The sequence below is a fragment of the Dermochelys coriacea genome, chromosome 1 (genome assembly GCF_009764565.3).
Source record: "Dermochelys coriacea isolate rDerCor1 chromosome 1, rDerCor1.pri.v4, whole genome shotgun sequence".
Classification (NCBI taxonomy): domain Eukaryota; kingdom Metazoa; phylum Chordata; order Testudines; family Dermochelyidae; genus Dermochelys; species Dermochelys coriacea.
The window spans coordinates 156,276,385-156,296,619 of NC_050068.2; the positions used below are offsets into that span (position 1 = coordinate 156,276,385).

General features: G+C 42.5%; 1 protein-coding gene across 1 annotated transcript; it reads left to right on the forward strand.

Moving 5' to 3' along the window:
- Positions 1–1,489: 1,489 nt before the first annotated feature.
- On the forward strand, positions 1,490–18,101 carry DNMT3L (DNA methyltransferase 3 like). The gene is made up of 10 exons (XM_038394127.2): positions 1,490–1,581; positions 2,114–2,149; positions 2,551–2,594; positions 3,560–3,639; positions 4,831–4,943; positions 6,938–7,109; positions 12,761–12,845; positions 13,743–13,831; positions 16,521–16,596; positions 17,896–18,101. Exons 1-10 carry the CDS (start codon positions 1,490–1,492, stop codon positions 18,099–18,101), a joined length of 993 nt encoding a protein of 330 aa, XP_038250055.2.
- The last annotated feature ends 2,134 nt before the right edge of the window (positions 18,102–20,235 follow it).

Below are 20,235 nucleotides of genomic sequence, written 5' to 3' on the forward strand. Positions count from 1 at the left end.
ACAACCGCCACACCAACAGAGAGACCTTATCTACAGATTGGGCCAAGTTCTGCCATCGCCAAGCAAGACTCCCACTGACATCAGTGGGAGCTTTGATCAATTAAAAACAATAAAATCCAGGTCTTGTATGTCTTCAACAGAGTGTTCTATGCTTCTTGTTTGTACCATATATCTGTCTAATTTGTCCTTAAACTTTTTGCCTCAAGAAAATACAGAATCTTCCTACATTAATAAATTAAACATGTCGAACCATTTCCACCACCACCATCATTAAGCATCTTCACATTTTTCTATTATGATAGCTGCTAATGAAAAGAAAAACTAACAATAATAAAAGCAGAATGTTCACTATCCCACCATAAATTAAGTCAGTTAGCAGGCAATTCATTTAGACATTGGAGTTGCTGAGTAAGGATTGGTGATGTGGATTTTAGATGTATCTATTTGCAGCCTTAGTGTCCCAGCATGTTTTATCCTCATGCACAATCCTTAGTTTTTACCAATAGCAGGGATGTATCTGTCCTTTCTACTAACATTTTTGATCTTTATCTTTTTCTAGTTCTGTGAAGAATGGGCATTCAGTATCCAATACCACTATGGGTAGCTTACTAAGGCAAGACTTACACAAAAACCTTCAATCAAAAATATCTCACTTAGCCATAACTTAATTCAATTAGCAAAGGGGTATAGTTATGCAACCAGGTTTCTTTTCATCAGCTCAGACCCTTGTCCTGTTACCTTTAAAACAATTGTTATGTGCATCCAAAGCAAAAATCTCCCAATATATTTATTTATGTATGTGGAATAATCATAAAACCAGACTAACAGCAACGTTCATTTGGTTGTCAGTGCTTTATAAGCTATACAACTTTTTTGAAAATAACTGTTTTGTGGAGTTCTGAAAATAAATTCTTTAATTAATAACAGGTTTGTAACACGGATAGATACTTACATGAAATATACATACACAACATCGGATATATACCTCTGTGTTATATATATGCATGCAGACCGTACTGGGCACCAGCTATAGTGCTGTGTGTATATAAAGCAAGATATGAGGGACTGTAGCCCGTGCATAGCACATGTGATACACTACAGGATCATTATCACGCAGACGCACATTTCTTTTAAAAGCTGCTGGTTTTGTTTTCCGTCTGCAACTGAAATTGACAACAGGCTGAAAAACTAAAGAACGTTGCTGCTCTTCTGGCGGGAACTTAACTGCAAAGCGGGGAGGCTGGGCTTGAGGCAGCCAGCACTGCAAAACACACACGCGCGCCCCTTGGGTGCTGGATAGCTCATACCCTCTCCGCGATCTCTCAGGGCAGGCATCTCCTTGGCAGATTAACTTTTAAAAAAGCTTCCTCCCCCCCCCCCCCCCGCTGCACGACACCCTCTCCCTGGAGCGTCCACCAGACACAGACACACTCGCCACGCCCAGCACACTGCTGCGGGCGGACCGGCCGATGGGCCACAGAGACGCAGCATGGCCCAGGGAGAGCCGGCGCTGGTCCTGTCGGACACAGACAGCGCAGAGGGCCTGGAGGAGGTGGAGCCCAGCTTCTCTGGAATAAGTGAGCAAAGGACATGACTGGCGCCAGCCTGAGGCTGCAATGCCTTTGTAACCAGGGGGCTGTCAATGGCACCGTCCAGGCGATGGTAGGGGTTGGAAGCAGCGGGGGCCGCCCCGGCCCTGAATGCCTGATGCTCTCATGACTTCTAGGAGACACAATAGACACTTCAATCCATAGGAGGGAGGGTTGGGCCACTCCGCACATTGGAACAATAAATGATCTTCCCCCACCCCCCACTTCAGCTAACTGTGCCTGGATCAGCTGCATAAATAGTAACTTCTTAGCTGTTGGAAGAATTCAGTGAATGTGGGTGGGCTAGACTGGTGTTTCCAAAAGTATGGAAATAGAAGTCGCAAAAGTTCAGTGGTGTAACCTGGCTATAGTGGTGTTTCTTGCTTAGAAAATCACAATACTGCTGAAAGTGGAGTTACTGTCCAAGAAACTTACAGTTGCATGGTTTTTTCCCCCTCAAGCGATAGAGCTGCAAGACAAAGAAAGTACTTCTTCTGATGTGATCTCTCTTGACTCTCTTGAAGAAATAATGCCTGCTACACCCTCAAGCCCCAACAGAGGTATCAGTGTTTTCAGAAGGGATTCACAATAGGTTGACACCTTTACTCTAGCCTGTTCTTTAAACATTGCAGCAGCTTGACCGGCAGAGTGTGTGTCTACTAAAGCAGCATACAATTTTACACTTGTGTGAACATGAGTCAGTGAAGTTATTTGATCTACAAAAAGGAAATAGGAGAGCAAAACTATAGGATTGATCCTCAAAGCCAGTTGCATGCAAAACTCACATGGACTCGAATGGGAGTTCTTCATGGGGAGGGCTTGAAGGATTGGCTCATAAATCCTTAGGGAACTCTTTTGTTTGTATAGCAGAAAATACAGGTTGTGCCAACTCTTAAGGATTGTTGCTCTTCCAGTTTTTGAAGAAATAAACAATTAGTATTACATTTTGTTTTTTCCCCAGATTTATTGCACATGAAGTAAATGAAAACCAAAGGAGTATTGAAGGTGAGTAATCAAATTAAATTACCTAAAACCAATAGGCCATTTAGCCATGTGGCTAAATTTCCATGTAACACTGCATATTAACCAATATGACATAAAAATCAGGTGTCCAACTTAAAAGCAATATCCAAAATATGGGGTAATCAAACATAAACAAAAATACATTAAAAGAATTTGACATACAATGGCTGCCCTAAAGGATTCGGATTACAGCCATCCTCACTTCTGGTTCACTAATTTAAATCTGCCCCAGGTTATTAGTGCCTGAAAGACATTAACGTTTGGTGGTTTGCTAGCCTATAGAAAATGACCTGGTGGGCTTAGACCAGCATCTAATGGACTCATCACAAGAACTATCAGCAAAATTGACATTAACTAGCAGTTTTGAAAAAGAAAATGAAAGCTGAATGGGCACAGAGATCTGAAGCAAGAAGAAATTGTCTGGCTAAAAGAGATGATGTACATGTTTTTCTTTAGATCAGAGAGCATCATTGAAAATCTAGTCCTTAAGAACAAATCCTGTGGATTTGGAAGTGTTGGCAGGTCTCTAGCACGTGACTTTGACAGAAATGGCTCATAGGCAACGTCCACAGGAGTAGTGTGAAAATTATCTCAGCTGGATTCTTGTATTGACCATGTTTAAAATAGTTTGTATTAAAAACACAATGTCCCTTTGGCTTTATTAGTAACATTGACCCTTTTCCTATCCTTTCTCCTGTGCAGATGAGGATCATATTCTTAAAACTCTTCTTTAGACAGCATTAAAGAATATTCTTGTCACTGTTTTTCATTTCTAACAGATGTGCTGAGCATGTAATAATAGGAGCTACTAATCTGGGAACGCCTAGCCTCTCAGGTTTCAGCGCAATGTCTAGAGAATTCTGCATCTTGTCCAAAAGAAATAGGTGAGAGAGGCTGAAATTAAACAATACTAGATTTTGAGAGAGGACATTCTTTGTGTTTTATAGAAATCTGCATCTGCTGTGGCAGCTTCCAGATTCATACCCAGCATCCCTTGTTTCACGGAGGAATTTGTACTCCATGCACGGTTGGTAGTTCAGATGGCTCAATAAGGCAGTCTCCCTGCCTATTATCTCAGCTGGAAGTGGCTCCCCTGAAGTCAATGAGAGACTTCAGAAACATTGTCTATTTAGTTTATCCAAGACATGGGTCAGAGGTGACTTGATCATAGTCTGTAAGTACCTACATGGCAAAAGATTTCTGATTGTAGATAACTCTTTAATCTAGCAGAAAAAAGGGATACTGACATCCAATGGTTCAGAGGTGCTGGACAATTTTTATAGTGGGGGTGCTGAAAAGACAACTGAACCAAAATTGTAAACCCTGTATATAATGGAAACCACTTTAAGACAGGGGGTGTGGCAGCACCCCCCCTCCCCAACACCCCGAATTCCAGCACCCATGCAATGGTTGCAAGCTGAAGCTAGACAAATTCAAACTAGAAATACAGTGGACATTTTGAACAGTGAAGGTAATTAAACATTGGAACAACTTACCTAAGGATGTGGTGGGTTCTCCATCATCTGAAGGCTTTAAATCTAGATGGCACAACTTTTAAAAAGATATTCTGTAGCTCACACAGAAGCTATGGGCTTGGTGCAGAAATGATTGGTTGAGGTTCTAAATCCTAGGGGATCAGAATGGTCCCATTCTGGCCAAAATATATAAGAAAGTGTCACTAACCAGCCACACACATGCCTCAACTCAGTGTCCTTTAATTTGGCTCCCATTAGAGTTTACATGCACCAATAAAAATAATACTTTATAAAAATTAGAACTGATATATTATTGTGTTGCCCACTGGATGACCGTAGGAAAGTCACTTCCCTTTCTGTGCCTCAGTTTCCCCATCTGTAAAATGAGGGTATTGATACTTGCCTCCCTTTGAGATCTACTGATGAGGAGCACCATGTAAGACTTAAGGTATTATAATTATATGACTAAAGTTATCTAATATATCACATTGTTTACATGTTACATCCTATTCTTCACCACCTTTGTCAGTATCTAGTCTACATTCAGTTGTACATTCAGCTTCCTGGTGCAGGAAACTTATGATCTCTTTGCAAAGCGCCATGCACAGTAATGGTGCTACATAAAAAAATTAATAACACATGAGTGAAGTTCACGTGCAAAGCAAACACAGCTCAGGATGATTGTTTCATTTTATCAGATAAACCTATTTTTTGCAACTAACCATAGTTTGCTGTTTTATAAGGAGAACTTTCTGGAAACATTTTTCCTGTACGATGAGGATGGCTTTCAGGCTTTTTGTACGATCTGCTGCTCAGGGAAGACTCTGCTAATGTGCGATGATCCAACTTGTAATAGGTAAAGAGTAGCGATAGGCCTGAGGGTATGGCTAGACTGCAATGACAACATGTGATTGCAGCTCGAGGGGACATACTCCAGCTAGCTTTAATCTAGCTAACTTGGGTACCAGAACAGTGCAGCTGCACGTGTCAGCGTAGGCAGTAAAAACTGGCCCAGAACCCAGGGTAATTACTTGTGTGGCTGGCCAACGCTGAAGTGCGTGCTGCCACAGCTTCACTGCTCTAGGGCCTCAGCTAGACAAATTTAAAGCTAGTTCAGTATGGCTACACCCAATGACTGCAGCATAGACATACCCTAAGCCACAAGGGTCAAATCCAGTTCTAAACTTCCACAAAGTTTGAAGGGGCAGGTCTGCATGCAGGGTTCTGGTTCAGTTCATTGAGATTGGAGCTAGCTACAAAGTTCCGATAAGCCTGGGGTGCTGGGATGTCAGATTTTAGATCAGGACCTGCTCTGTGCTCACCTCCTATCATTGTTTTACCTTATATTGGTTGGGATGTGCAGGTTTTGACATGCCCAGCACTCAAATAAACATTTAAATTACCTGTAGTTCCCCAACACAAATTATCCACAGGATAGCAGCAGGGTAGGAATTAAAGAAAAACTCATCACTTAAAAACCCTGTTATAAATGTGAATAAAGAAATGAAATTCTACAAACAAGCATGTCAAGGAAACAAGATTATTCAAGACACTTTGTCAAAATGTTTGTCTGCACATGTATTATGTTCCAGTCAAGTAAGAAAACAGCTTATTTGAACATAGCTAACTGGGGAAGAGAGGGAGAAGAGGTACAACAATGGCACCTTACAAATCACCAGCTGTACACATGGGTGAATCCTGCCCACAGTGGGTACCTCTACACTGCAAAAGGGAAAAAAAGCAAGTCTCAGAGCTCAGGTCTACAGACTAGGGCTCGCGGTATGGCACTTAAAATAGCAACATAGACATTCCTGCTCGGGCTGGCGTTCAGGCTCTGAGACCCGGCAAAGGAGGGGGCTGTTTTTAGCACCATAGCTCAAGTCCGAGTCCGTAGACCTGAGTTCTGAGACTTGCTGCGGCAGGGGTTTTTTTGCACTCTAGTTGTACCCAGTGAAGTCAGTGGCAAAACTCCCATTGACTTCCCTCAGGCTAAAATTTCACCCTATAACATTTTTGCCAAGCTCATCAGCACCCAGAGTTAAGGTTACCCTTTGGCATGTCCATCGCCACCCGGAGATGGAGGATGTACTTCTACAAGTGATGATTCAGCAGGGTGAAGAAGATGTCAATGCTTTGTGCACAGCTAGCAGGGGAAATAGCCAAATATTTGCCCTTCTCACTAACAGACAGCTGCCCCATTTTGAAGTAACTTTAATCTTCAAGGTTGTCCTGGATTGGATGTCCCCTCTTTCCCCACCCTGCAAAAATACCCCTTGTCTCATTCCTAAAGCTTATTCCCTAGTTGTTGTGCCCCACATAAACAGGAGCTTCCTTGTAATGCATTCAGGCCCCAACTAATTCCCATATTAGTCACGGGTGGGGTGAGGGATTGTTTTTCCATTGAGTTCAATGGGAGCTTGATTTGCTCTTTAGACTTGGTATAAAAATAAAAAGCATGTGGATTTTTATTGGACATATCTAGCATGGCTGGTCATTTGATTGAAAACAAACTAAACTCCTAGTGCTTCCAGTCTCACCGTACCCTGAGTTTTGCATAAACACTGGGATTGTTCCTTTGAATCAACCTCAACTTTGACTGTTTTAAAGGTGTGGCCAGGAACACAGAAGGGGATCATTCATGGATATTACACTGCTAAAGTGCTTTATCATATAACGGATAATGTACCAGCATCTTCAACGAAACGTTTCTGAGGAAAAAGATAATTCTCTTGAATATAATTTTAAAAATCAGAAAAGAACCAAACCAGTTAAACTGAGCCTCTGGCTAACATAGAATGTGTGGAAAGACCTGTTTAAACACTGACTTGACTTCTTATTTAATACGTGTAGGTGCTACTGCCTGGAGTGTCTGGATGTTCTTGTAAGTCCTGGTACTGCAGAGAAAGTTAAAGCAACGAATACCTGGTTGTGTTTCATGTGCCTCCCCTTGAGTTCACATGGGTTCCTGAAGAGGAAGAAGAGATGGCGTGCGAAACTGAAGTGCTTCTATGATCAGGAATCTGTAAGGACCATCTCCATTAACTTTTAATAGAAGAGTAAAGGGATGGAGGAGTCAAGGCTGACACGGACCCAACCGTTGACCTATCTTTCTTCCCAAAAAAAGAACAGGAGTACTTGTGGCACCTTAGAGACTAACAAATTTATTTGAGCATAAGCTTTCGTGGGCTACAGCCCACTTCATCAGATGCATAGAATGGAACATATAGTAAGAAGTATATATATATATATATATACATACAGAGAACATGAAAAGGTGGAAGTAACCATACTAACTGTAAGAGGCTAATTAATTAAGATGAGCTATTATCAGCAGGGGAAAAAAACTTTTGTAGTGATAATCACGATGATCCATTTAGACAGTTGACAAGAAGGTGTGAGGATACTTAACATGGGGAAATAGATTCAATATGTGTAATGACCCAGCCACTCCCAGTCTCTGTTCAAACCTAAGTTAATGGTATCTAGTTTGCATATTAATTCAAGCTCAGCAGTTTCTCATTGGAGTCTGTTTTTGAAGCTTTTCTGTTGCAAAATTGCCACCCTTAAGTCTTTTACTATGTGGCCAGAGAGGTTGAAGTGTTATCCTACCAATTTTTAATGTTATGATTCCTGACATCAGATTTGTGTCCATTTATTCTTTTGAATAGAGACTGTCCAGTTTGGCCAATGTACATGGCAGAGGGGCATTGCTGGCACATGATGGCATATATCACATTGGTAGATGTGCAGGTGAACAAGCCCCTGATGGTGTGGCTAATGTGATTAGGTCCTATGATGGTGTCACTTGAATAAATATGTGGACAGAGTTAGCATCGGGCTTTGTTGCAAGGATAGGTTCCTGGGTTAGTGTTTTTGTTATGTGGTGGTTGCTGGAGAGTATTTGCTTCAGGTTGGGGGGCTGTCTGTAAGCGAGGACTGGTCTGTCTCCCAAGATATGTGAGAGTGAGGGATTATTTTTCAGGATAGGTTGTAGATCTTTGATGATGTGCTGGAGAGGTTTTAGTTGGGGGCTGAAGGTGACAGCTAGTGGCTTTCTGTTATTTTCTTTGTTGGGCTTGTCCTGTAGTAGGTAACTTCTGGGTACTCTTCTGGCTCTGTCAATCTTCAGCAGGGGGGTATTGTAGTTTTAAGAATGCTTGTTTGAGATCTTGTAGGTGTTTGTCTCTGTCTGAGGAATTGGAGCAAATGCGGTTGTATCTTAGAGCTTGGCTGTAGACAATGGATCCTGTGATGTGTCCTGGATGGAAGCTGGAAGCATGTAGGTAAGTATAGCGGTCAGTAGGTTTCCGGTATAAGGTGGTGTTTATGTGACCATTGCTTATTAGCACAGTAGTGTCCAGGAAATGGGCTGCTTGTGTGGATTGGTCTAGGCTGTGGTTGATGGTGGGATGGAAATTATTGAAATCATGGTGGAATTCCTCAAGGGCTTCTTTTCCATGGGTCCAGATGATGAAGATGTCATCAATGTAGCGCAAGTAGAGTAGGGGCATTAGGGGACAAGAGCTAAGGAAGCATAGTTCCAAGTCAGCCATAAAAATGTTGGCATACTGTGGGGCCATGCGGTACCCACAGCAGTGCCACTTTGAAGGTATATATTGTCCCCAAATGTGAAATAGTTGTGGGTGAGGACAAAATCACAAAGGTCAGCCACCAGGTTTGCCGTGACATTATCGGGGATACTGTTCCTGATAGTTTGTAGTCCATCTTTGTGTGGAATGTTGGTGTAGAGGGCTTCTACATCCATAGTGGTCAGGATGGTGTTTTCTGGAAGATCACCGATGGACTGCAGTTTCCTCAGAAAGTCAGTGGTGTCTTGAAGATAGCTGGGAGTGCTGATAGTGTAAGACCTGAGGAGAGAGTCCATATAGCCAGACAATCCTGCTATTAGGGTGCCAATGCCTGAGGTGATGGGCGTCCAGGATTTCCAGGTTTATGGATCTTGAATAGCAAATAGAATACCCCTGGTTGGGGTTCTAGGCATGTGTCTGCACAGATCTGTTCCTGTGCTTTTTCTGGAAGCTTCTTGAGCAGATAGTGTAGTTTCTTTTGGTAATCCTCAGTGAGATCCGAGGATAATGGCCTGTAGAATGTGGAGTTAGAGAGCTGCCTAGCAGCCTCTTGTTCATATTCCAACTTATTCATGATGACAACAGCACCTCCTTTGTCAGTCTTTTTGATTATGATGTCAGAGTTGTTCCTGAGGCTGTTGATGGCATTGTGTTCAGCATGGCTGAGGTTATGGGGCAAGTGATGCTGCTTTTCCACAATTTCAGCCCGTGCAGGTTGACGGAAGCACTCTATGTTAAAGTCCAGTCTGTTGTTTCGACCTTCAGGAGGAGTCCACGCAGAATCCTTCTTTTTGTAGTGTTGGTAGGAAGGATTCTGTGGGTTAGTATGTTATTCAGAGGTGTGTTGGAAGTATTCTTTGAGTTGGAGACGTCGAAAGTACGATTCTAGGTCACCGCAGAACTGTATCATGTTTGTGGGCCTGGAGGGACAAAAGGAGAGGCCCTGAGAGAGGAAAGACTCTTCTGCGGGGCTAAGAGTATAGCTGGAAAGATTAACAATATTGTTGGGTTGGTTAAGGGAACTACTGTTGTAGCTCCTTTTGGCACGTAGCAGTTTAGATGGTTTAGTGTCCTTTTTCCTTTGTAGAGAAGCAAAGTTTGTGTTGTAAATGGCTTGTCTAGTTTTTGTAAAATCTATCCATGAAGAAGTTTGTGTGGAAGGTTGGTTCTTTATGAGAGTATCCAGTTTTGAGAACTCATTCTTAATCTTTCCCTGTTTGCTGTAGAGGATGTTGATCAGGTGGTTCCGCAGTTTCTTTGAGAGTGTGTGGCACAAGCTGTCAGCATAGTCTGTGTGATATGTAGATTGTAATGGATTTTTTACCTTTAGTCCTTTTGGTATGATGTCCATCTGTTTGCATTTGGAAAGGAAGATGATGTCTGTCTGTACCTGTACGAGTTTTTTGATGAAGTTGATGGATTTCCACTCCATATGGCTAAATTCATATTCTCTGTATGTATATATATATCTTCTTACTATATGTTCCATTCTATGCATCCGATGAAGTGGGCTGTAGCCCACGAAAGCTTGTGCTCACATAAATTTGTTAATCTCTAAGGTGCCACAAGTCCTCCTGTTCTTTTTGCGGATACGGACTAACACGGCTGCTATTTTGAAACCTATCTTTCTTCCCATCTCTCTTAATAATGAGTTCCAACACGTGCCTATGTTTTAAAACAAATGCTTGAATCCTCTTTTTTATAAACAATTAAATCCACACCCAGCAGCCCTGCATTCTAAATTAACACTGGACTTTTATTCTGCAAATATGTATGTGTGTCTGACTTTACGGACATCAGCAAAATTACACAGATTGCTACATGTTTGCAAGACTGGGCCTTAGTGTGTATGTGGGACTGAAGAAGAAACACTTTAGTAAGGAAGTAGCTTCCAAGAAAATTATGGAGAAAAATTATGTAAAATACCCTGACAATGTTTTTTTTTTAAGGTTTTAAAAGAGAGGAAAAAATAAGATATGTTCATGGTTATCCATTATATACATTTTCCTTCTTGATCATTAAGTATATGTGGCACTTTTTTTCAGGACACAGGTGCTATCAAAATAGGACAAAAGAATTATCATTTTAGTTCACACAGAATCATTAATTGATACAGAATTCATGCAAAGTATTTAGAGCTAGATTCACTTGTGAGCGCTGGACTCTTTTTCTTTGTACTAAAACAAATAAAATATATTAACTGCATCAGGCTCTTGTAATAACCAAAATACAGATTAGAATTTAACAGCTTTGGAATTTTTAAGTGTATCATTTATTCTTCTGTGCCAGTTGAGAGTGGTGGCTGGAATTTTCTTCTTGCAGCCAGTTGGAGACACAAAAAACTGACCTTAGACATCTATCGCCTCTGCAAGAGGAAACAGTCAGCATACCCGTCAGATATGTTCTGCCTCCAGCAGGTGGAAGCAGAGCCCCATCAGCTGTACAGTTAGAAGGGATGCAAAGCTGACATTTGCAAAAATAAAAATATTTGGGGACATATACTGCCAAAAATCTGAATTCTTCCTACCATAGGTTTTAATAAGGTGCCAATCACCCTGGTGTCTAAGTACCCCCTTAAATACTGAAAGAATTGAGTTCTGCAGCAGTCAACCATCACCAGAGACATCTTAGACCAGAGGTTCTCAAACTGTGGTCCATGGACCACCAGGGGTCCGTGAGGTCCGTTCAGGTGGTGCGCAGATAGTTCCCTCTAAGGTGTGTGACTGGGCAGCTGCACACGAGAGAATGAAGGGCCACCCACCTAATTAGTGGAGCCACGCAGGCCTGGCTCCACTAATTAGGTGCCTGGATCCTGGAGAAGACGCACACGTAAGGTCAGGAGGTGGCCTTGGGGGGAATAGGGGGCAGGTGGGATGGGCAGTGGGGTGAGAAGAGAGAGTGGGGGGGATTTGTGATGTGCAGGGCTGCAGCAGCCAGAGAAAGAGGCAACTTTCCCCAGCTCAGGGCTGCGACTGCTGGGGAGAAACCCCCCCTCCTTCCCAGCCCCAGCTCGGGGGCTGCTGCAATGGGGGAGACAGGGAGAGACCCCTTTCCTTCCCAGCCCCAGCTCGGGGGCTGCCGTGGCGGGGGAGAGAGGACACATCCATCGCATTAGGAAGGTAAGACTACTGATACTAAAATATGAGTTGTGTGCTTTTATTTATAGAACAAAAAAAGTTAATGACTATTAAGTTTTTTTTATATAGCGCTTTTATCCAAAGCACTTTACAATAATTAGCTAATGGTACAAACAACATTTGGAAAAATCATTAAGTGGTCCACTGAGATCCTCAGCAATTTCCAGTGGTCTGTGGGAAAAAAAAGTTTGAGAACCACTGTCTTAGACTATACTAAGATTTTTCTACGCTGCACATCAATTTAGGGTTTGATAAGAAATTTGTACTGCGTGTACTGGGCGCTGCCCCTTTAAATTTTACCTGCCACGTAGCAGATTATCACAACATACTTCAGATCGCATCTTGCTTTAAATTCTCCAGCAAATGATCCAGTATCAGACAATTCGGATGGTATTTGAAAATGAAAAGGAACCCATTTTATGTAACAGAATAAGTACAATATACTGTGAAAGGATATTTATTTGCAATGTATAAATCAGTACTTCCTAATGTGTTAATCAGAATCCAGGCGTCTCCAAGGTTCTGAAATACTTTTAATTGCAATTAGTTGCCTTATGCCCTTCTGTGGATTTCGGGATCCTGACAGGATACTGAAGAGAGGAGTGGTTGCTGGCAATGCTGGGTGGGTCATTTAATTAAAAAAGGGACAGTGTCACAGTTTCAGGGCAATTGTATCTGTATTCCCCCTCCGTGACCCACCAACAGTTCCCACTCTAGGCTCCGGGCTCCTCAAATGTCAACTCTCTTAGGCAAAGATCCCCGTCTCTCTCCCTCCTGACCAGGGGTTTTCCAGACTGCACAGTCCCCTGCCTACCCTGTGATAGTCCTGCTAAGTCAGACTCCCTAAACAGGCCAGCGTCTGTGCTTTATTATTTTTAATGGACAACTTGGAGTATTCACACAACTGAATGGGTTGTACAAACGAGGGTCTTTTTTATTTATGACAGAACCATCTTGAGATTTATCAGCCTTTAGCCGCATGGGAACGAAAGCCAATCAATGTTCTCTCCCTTTTTGATAATATTACCATGGGTAAGTGTACATAGATGGTTTAGGATTGAAAACAAACATATTAAAAATCTATTAATATATCAGGCCAAATTCATCCCTGATGTGACTCCATTGTCCAGAGGGACAAATGAGGCCCATACTTGGGATAAATTTTACCCATCATGATTCATTATGACCCACACAAAGGTATCATCATCCTGTTTGAGAGAGCTGGTCAAAAATTGTTTAATGCAGAGCTCTTTTGTCAAAAAATGGCTTTTTTAAAAAAAATTACTATTAAGCAAAAAAACTATTAATGTTTTGCTAAAAAAATTGTTTATCCAAAACATTATAAAATATCTTATTTCAATGACTATTTTGATCACTTTGTTTAACATATACCCTTCATAAGCAAAAGATTTTACCAATTGTTTTTGATAAACATTTGTATATGAAAATGTCATGAAAACTTTTAGGGGGAAAAAAATCCATTTTGAAACCTGTAAAGCAGAAAAAAAGGTCAACATTTTCCACATTTTTCATTAAAAGAAATAGTGTCATTTTCAGAACAATCTAATACCCGTGTTGTGTATCTAAAATGCTGCTATTTGTAGGCTGTGTGTGACATTCAGTACAGCATTACATAGCTTGATCTCAGGTTTACAATCCTGATTTTGAGATGTCTCCAACTTTGTCAGGTTAGGAAGCTGTAAATATCCAACACTGTTCTCTACTCGAAGGGCTACCTGATTACATGTCAGTTACTGCACTGCTTGCTAGGACCCTGACTGAGCAAGGTACTTAAGTATGTGCTAAACTTGAAACACTGGTCCCATCAGTCACATGCTTAAAGCTAGGCATGTGCTGAAGTAAGGTGCGTCATGAGGGAACTAGTTCCTAGTACTAACACTGTCTGTATTTCTAATGTCCGCTCTTCAGAGATGAAAAATCTTGGATTTTTGGGCAGCAGCTTGGGGGATGGCAGGCTGACATACTTAGGTGATGTCACCAATGCTCTGAGGACAGATGTAAGTACAACATAGAAAATCTCACTGAATTAACAGTGCGCCGCGATGAATTTACATTACTGATTGCTGTGATAATTCTAGGCGAATACTGCCGGGGTCAGCCAGGCAAGACCTAAACTGAAGCAGAATCTTCATCATTCTGGGTGGGGAGGCAGGCAGGTCAAAGTGAGGCTGAGCAGGGGATCCCTCTCGTCTCAACTGGGACTCTGCTGAACAGCAGTTCTCATCACACAAGGGCTTCTACAGGATGGAGCTCACAGCTGGGCAGGAGAGAAGCTGGGATGTGGACAGTGTGTCTACAAAGGGGATCCAGCTGCTGAAAGCTGAGTCTCGAAGAGAGCACATAATGGTCATCAGGCACTACCACAGGCCTCAGTAGCGATGACAGAGCTGCTCTGCATACTGGATCCAGCTTGGGGAGTATGAGTGGAGGATTCTTAGATTACAGACTCTTTTCTTAGGGTCTGATCTAATGACCACTGAAGACAATGGGTACTTTTACACTGACTTCAATGGGCACTGGATCAGGCCCTTCAACCGTAAGATCCTTCAAGTGGGTATCATATCTTCATATGTAAAGCACCTAGCACATTGGGGTCTGGGCCTGGGCCTGATTGGTTCCTGTGGGCAGTACCACAATGCAAAGAATAAATAATAATAATTCTATTGCCCCAATAGAAGCATATGAGTAGGGCCCTACCAAATTAACAGCCATGAAAAATGCGTCACAGACTGTGAAATCTGGTCTTTTGTGTGCTTTTACCCTATACTATATAGATTTCATGGGGGAGACCAGCATTTCTGAAATTGGGGGTCCTGACCCAAAAGGGAGTTTCAGGGGGGTCACAAGGTTATTTTAAGGGGGATCACGGTATTGCCAACCTTTACTTCTGCACTGCCTTCAGAGCTAGGCGGCCAGAGAGTGGCAGCTGTTGGCTGGGCGCTCAGCTCTGAAGGCAGCGCCCCACCAGTAGCAGCGCAGAAGTAAAGGTAGCAATACCATACCATGCCACTTCTGCATTGCTGCCTTAAGAGCTGGGTGATCGCAGAGTGGCAGCTACTGACTAAAGGCCCAGCTCTTCAGGCAGCAGTGCAGAAGTAAGGGTGGCAATTCCATACCATACTCTGCCTTCAGAGTTGGGTTCCCAGCCAGCAGCCGCCACTCTCTGGCTGCCCAGGTCTGAAGGCAGCGCCGCCATCAGAAGCAACACAGAAGTAGGGTAGCAGTACCACAACCCTTCACTACAATAACCTTGTGACTCCCCTCCACAACTCCTTTTTGGGTCAGGATCCCTACAATTCCCACACTGTGAAATGTCTGCTATAAATAAATCCAATGACCTTGAAATTGACCAAAATGGACCATGAATTTGGTAGGGCCCTACCTATGTCCCCACTGGAAAATCTCACTCAGTCGGGGAGGAGGGGGGATAAGTGGAAATTTGGCTCTGTTTACCAAACTTTGTATAATGTGAAAAAAGCTTGGCAATGGAACAGCAGAGTCTCCAAGTATGGTTTAATCATGTACATGCTACAAGGATTCAGTAAAATGACAGAAAACCTCCCTTGCTCCAAGAATTGAGATATGCCACCTGAGACTGTAGCAATATTTTCTTTTGCAACAACTGAATTTCTGAATGAAATCTTAGAGAAATCCAAGCCACTCTGGTATTAATTCTGTTCAAACTGAAAGTTCACTGCCATTATGCAATTTCAGTAATGAATAAATAGCATAACCCAAACCATATTTAGTATTTCAAAACCCTGACCACTCATTGCACTATCAGTTGCTTTTCTAAACTCCTAGTTTCCTTTTTTTAGTTTTAGGGGGTTTTTTTCATATTGTGGTCTTGTACTGCAAAGTCTGGTCTGCACATCTAGTTCTCCCTTGCCAATCTTTGACAGATTATGCAACTCCATGCCCACTTTAAAAGAAGGATGGAGATTTTTGTGCAGCTGATGACATTCATCCTTTGAATATGCAATTTCCTCACCACTGTGTCGGCTGACACATTGTCTTTGGAACCATATGCATGTATTTTCTATTAGCTGCAAGCACAAGTGATAACTGCACATGCAAGCGACTTGAGTGCAAAATTTCATGTGCACAAATACAGGTTACATTTTGAAAATTTGGCCTTCCATAATCTGGTTTCACAGCATTACTGACCGATAGGTAATGATCAATTATAATTCTTTTTTCTGTCTTTAGTACAAGGATGAATCTGTGTGGAGAAACTGCTATTGTTATGTAAGAGTAGTGGGTGTGGCTGCAGAGACCAAAGGTCAGACTCCACTTGGAAGTTGGGGTTCTGGCAGGCTACACTCAACAGCAAGTTCGGTTTTCTTGTGTTCGAGCTATGTAATGACTAAATGCTAACTAAGCATTAAATACAAACTCTCCAGACCTTAATAAGATAACAACGCCGAATTCTCTGTGATTGGGAGTGACTCCTGATGATGTCCCCAGAGAGGCCTGCCTTGGGCTATCTAGGTGGGGAAGAACTTTTCAGATGGAGCCACAGCTCACCTCAGGTCCTGCTCTATTCAGGTTCTTATACCACACCCATCACCGTAGTGTCTGAGTGCCTGTAGACAAATCCTTACATTTTAATAGCCATCATAATAAGAATAAGAATAAATGTTTCTAAAATAAACAAGAAGTTCTGAAACTTGTACATCTTATTAGGTAAAAGAATGGGGTCCTTTTGATTTCATATTTGGTTCCACTCCTCCGGTTGGAAATTCCTACGAACACCCTCCTGGTAAGAGGTGCAGTGGAGCATAAAATGATATATAAATTATCAGTCTGACAGAGTTAGATCTTTAACTGCATCAAAGCTCCTCGTGGTACGTCTGAGGATACAGGGGGCGGGGCAAAAGGAAGCTGTACAACATTTGTCTATCCAGCAGGCTTTGGGAGGGGCAGATTAAAGTGAACTTCGCTGGCTATCCATCAGCTGGGGCTTACAGCCCCTTTGTGCTGCTACAGCAGAAAGGACCATTGTGATCATCTAGTCTGACCTCCAGGATAACACAGATCATAGATCTCTCCCAACATTTGAGAGAGAGAGCACGCACAACCTTTTTCATTAAACTGTATTAAATCTGCTGTATTTCATCACCTGTGAAAGGAGAGACATTTCCTAGAAGACTCCTATCCTGTGACTGTACAATCTCAACTGTAGGGGCCACGTTCAGTCTGGTCCTTACACAGGCGTGTAGTGGCAGAGGATGCAGTGAAGAGCCTCCACCTCTGTAAGGGCTGTACAGCCTATGCAAGGGCTGGGAAGAAATTCCAGAAAGCACAGGGCTGGGCCATCTCTACCCCAGAGAGAGCTCCTGATGCTTCAAACAGCTCTGTCCTCCTACACATTGTCCAGTTGTGGTTACTGGTTTCATAGGAAGAGAATTAGATGATCACGCTGGTCCCTTCTGACCTTGAGTCTATCGTTATGTGGCACCCCATGAAGGAGGTGCATTAGTGTCCACACTCCCCCTGCACACCATGGAGCTTCAGGAGGCATTCTCCTTTCCTGGGGCTCAACGCCCGCAGTGCTCCCTCTCAGGCTGGGCAGCTCCACACTGCCCCTTACTAGGGCCTCCGTGTAATGTGCAGATCCTGGCCCTTGGTAACTACAAGGCACATCATTCATTTCCAACTCAAATTTGCCTCTGTCCCATGCGGATCTGGGGTCCAATTCAGACCTAGTAGAAGCAAGTGCCTATTCAAGCCAGTGAAGTTGCACCTGGTCTGAAGTGGATCCCTAGTGTTGTTATCTGTCCCTCTGCTTACATGCTGCACATTATGGAGATGACGCCTCAAACTGAAGTTATGGAAAACTTTATCCTTGTTAAAACTTTATCCTCTCTGGTCTCATTTCAAATTTCCTCCACTGCTCTTTGTGCCATAGTGATAGAGAGGCTCTTAGCATCTCTCTTTGAAAGCTGCATAGTCCCACAGTCAGAGCAGGACAGGATGAGAGCCATGCCTCTGCTATTTGGTCCTTTAATTTTTGATGTCACTCTTCCCTTTCCTTTCTCCTCATCCCTTTCACTCCTAGCTTGGTATTTCTATCAATATCACCGCATCCTACAATACGGGAAACCCCCAGAGAGCAGTCAGAGGCCATTCTTCTGGATGTTTGTGGATAATCTGGTGCTGGAAAAAGAAGACAGAGAGACAGCTTCGCGATTCTTTAAGGTACACAGAAAATCCAGTCCCTCCCCAGATTTTTTTTTCTTCACATCATGTCTCCTTAGTGTTTAGTAACTGGGTCCTTTTATAGTGATGTTTATTGTGACTTTTGGGAATGGTGTTCTCTGCAATGCCATACAACAGAACCAGAACTGATTCCTGGTTCTTTAACCTCTCACTTCCTGAGCTGTTGGTGTACAACAGGGGCAGCTTGTGGAGGAAGCAGAGTTCCTCTGGTCAAAATGAACCCCACTCATTTTGATTAAGGAGTAGAGAAGACTCACATCATAATGTTTGGATCTGGATCTGAATCTCCCAAAAGTTTGAGGTGGGGGAAGAGAGATGGGGAGGGAATGAAGAGCCTGGGTTCTGATTTAGATCCCTCTCTAGAGATTAAGCCCACATCATTCAATTTGGATCCAGAGCTGAACTTCCCAAAAGTTTGCAGGGAGTTTTATGTGGAGTTCTCGGTTAAGGACCAGTGCTAATGGACTTCCAAGTGAGTATACACACAGTCGCAGTATTTGTGCATGCCACAAAAATCAGTCACTCTCTCTGGTTTCCCTGCATTATAACTCACATGTGGACTAGGAAATCACCAGTAAAGCCATTAGTCAGATGTTAATCAAAATGCTTTACAATTGTCAGGATACAACACTTGTCATCCGAGGATCTCAGAGCTTTTACAAACAATAACTGATCCTGACAACAGTCCTTGAAAACTAATAACAGCTCTAATATCTAATATTAAGGGGGCATGGATCAACATTCATGTCATGCTCCCCGTCAATACCCGGCCCAGAACGAAGAAGCTAATAACCTAACCAGCGGACCAAATTCAGTGATGAATCCTGGTCCCATGCCACCTGAGACACGTTGTGCATACACCAAAAAAGAAGTAGCACTGCCACCTGTCCAATACAAGAAACATGGCCAATGTCTGATGAGAGATACACTACTATTATGGTATTATTTACTGAGTAGCAACAATGTGTTTAGCATAATATGTACCTAATATTAAGGCATTGTCCCATCCCCAGTGAGTTTAGGACTTGAATTGCTGAGTGGATTAACACCCTGAGTTCCCATTGACTTCAGTGGAAGTTGCAGGTGCTCAGGGCCTCTGCAAAATCAGGAAGCAAGTGTTGACCTGTTCAGAGAAAAATGGGGAACATTTTTTTACAAAAGATCTAGCAAAAAAATTCCCTGCTTTTTATTTTTGAATATTCAAATTTTGAAATGATGTTTAAATTTCAAAATCTGGAAAATTCTGACCAGCTACTGTGCTCTCAAACATGAGGGAGGCTTGCCCAATTTACCCCAAAGGCAGACTACAATCATAAGAGAAAACCAGCTAAACATGTCATGAATCGGTAGAAGCTGTTCTTAAACATTCTTGGTGACCACCATACAGTACAGTATTAACATTTGGCATACGTTGTCTGGCTACTAAGACACTTGCATATTTTTCCCTTTTAAACAGGACTTTCCACATGCAGAAACTGTCCAGAATGCTGTGATCTTATGGAGCAACATACCATCTGTTAAGAGGTGATACAACAGTTTACTTTCGGGGTTTCTTCTAGGGGGCCTGTCTCCGATCCAAAGAAGCTGAAAACTAGTTTAGTCAACAAAGTGGCTTCTAAAGTTCAGTATCCTCAGACACTACAATGTTTCTGTGTCCCCCAACTACCTCTGGTCCTTTTACTCTGTTTCTGTAGTTCTCACACTCTCACATACTCAAGTGATCTCAACTTGACAGGCCAAACGTGCATTCTGAGTTTGGAACCTGCTGGGAGAAGTTAAAATAGGTTCCATTCACACTTAAATAGCCTCATTAGAAGCCATCCTTTAAGACAGCCACTCCTGAAACCTTACTCAGCCATTTGGGAATGTGGATGTGGCAAAAGAAGACTGGAGAATTCCATCTCTTACCTTCCAGTTCATCCCCTGGTTTCTATTATCCTCTCGGCCTCACCCTTTAAGAACAATGTACATTACCATCAGGGTTGAGAACCTGTTTGCAATGTTTCAGTCTTGCATTAAGATCCGATCCTGAAATGCATTGAGTAACCATGGAGTACTGATTTGGGGCCTTAGGGTTTTTTACATCCTAGGTATGAAACATCTCATCATGGGCTTTATGATGGATACACCAAAGGAACCTCAATTATATCCATTCAAGTATAAGATGCTGAAAATCAGC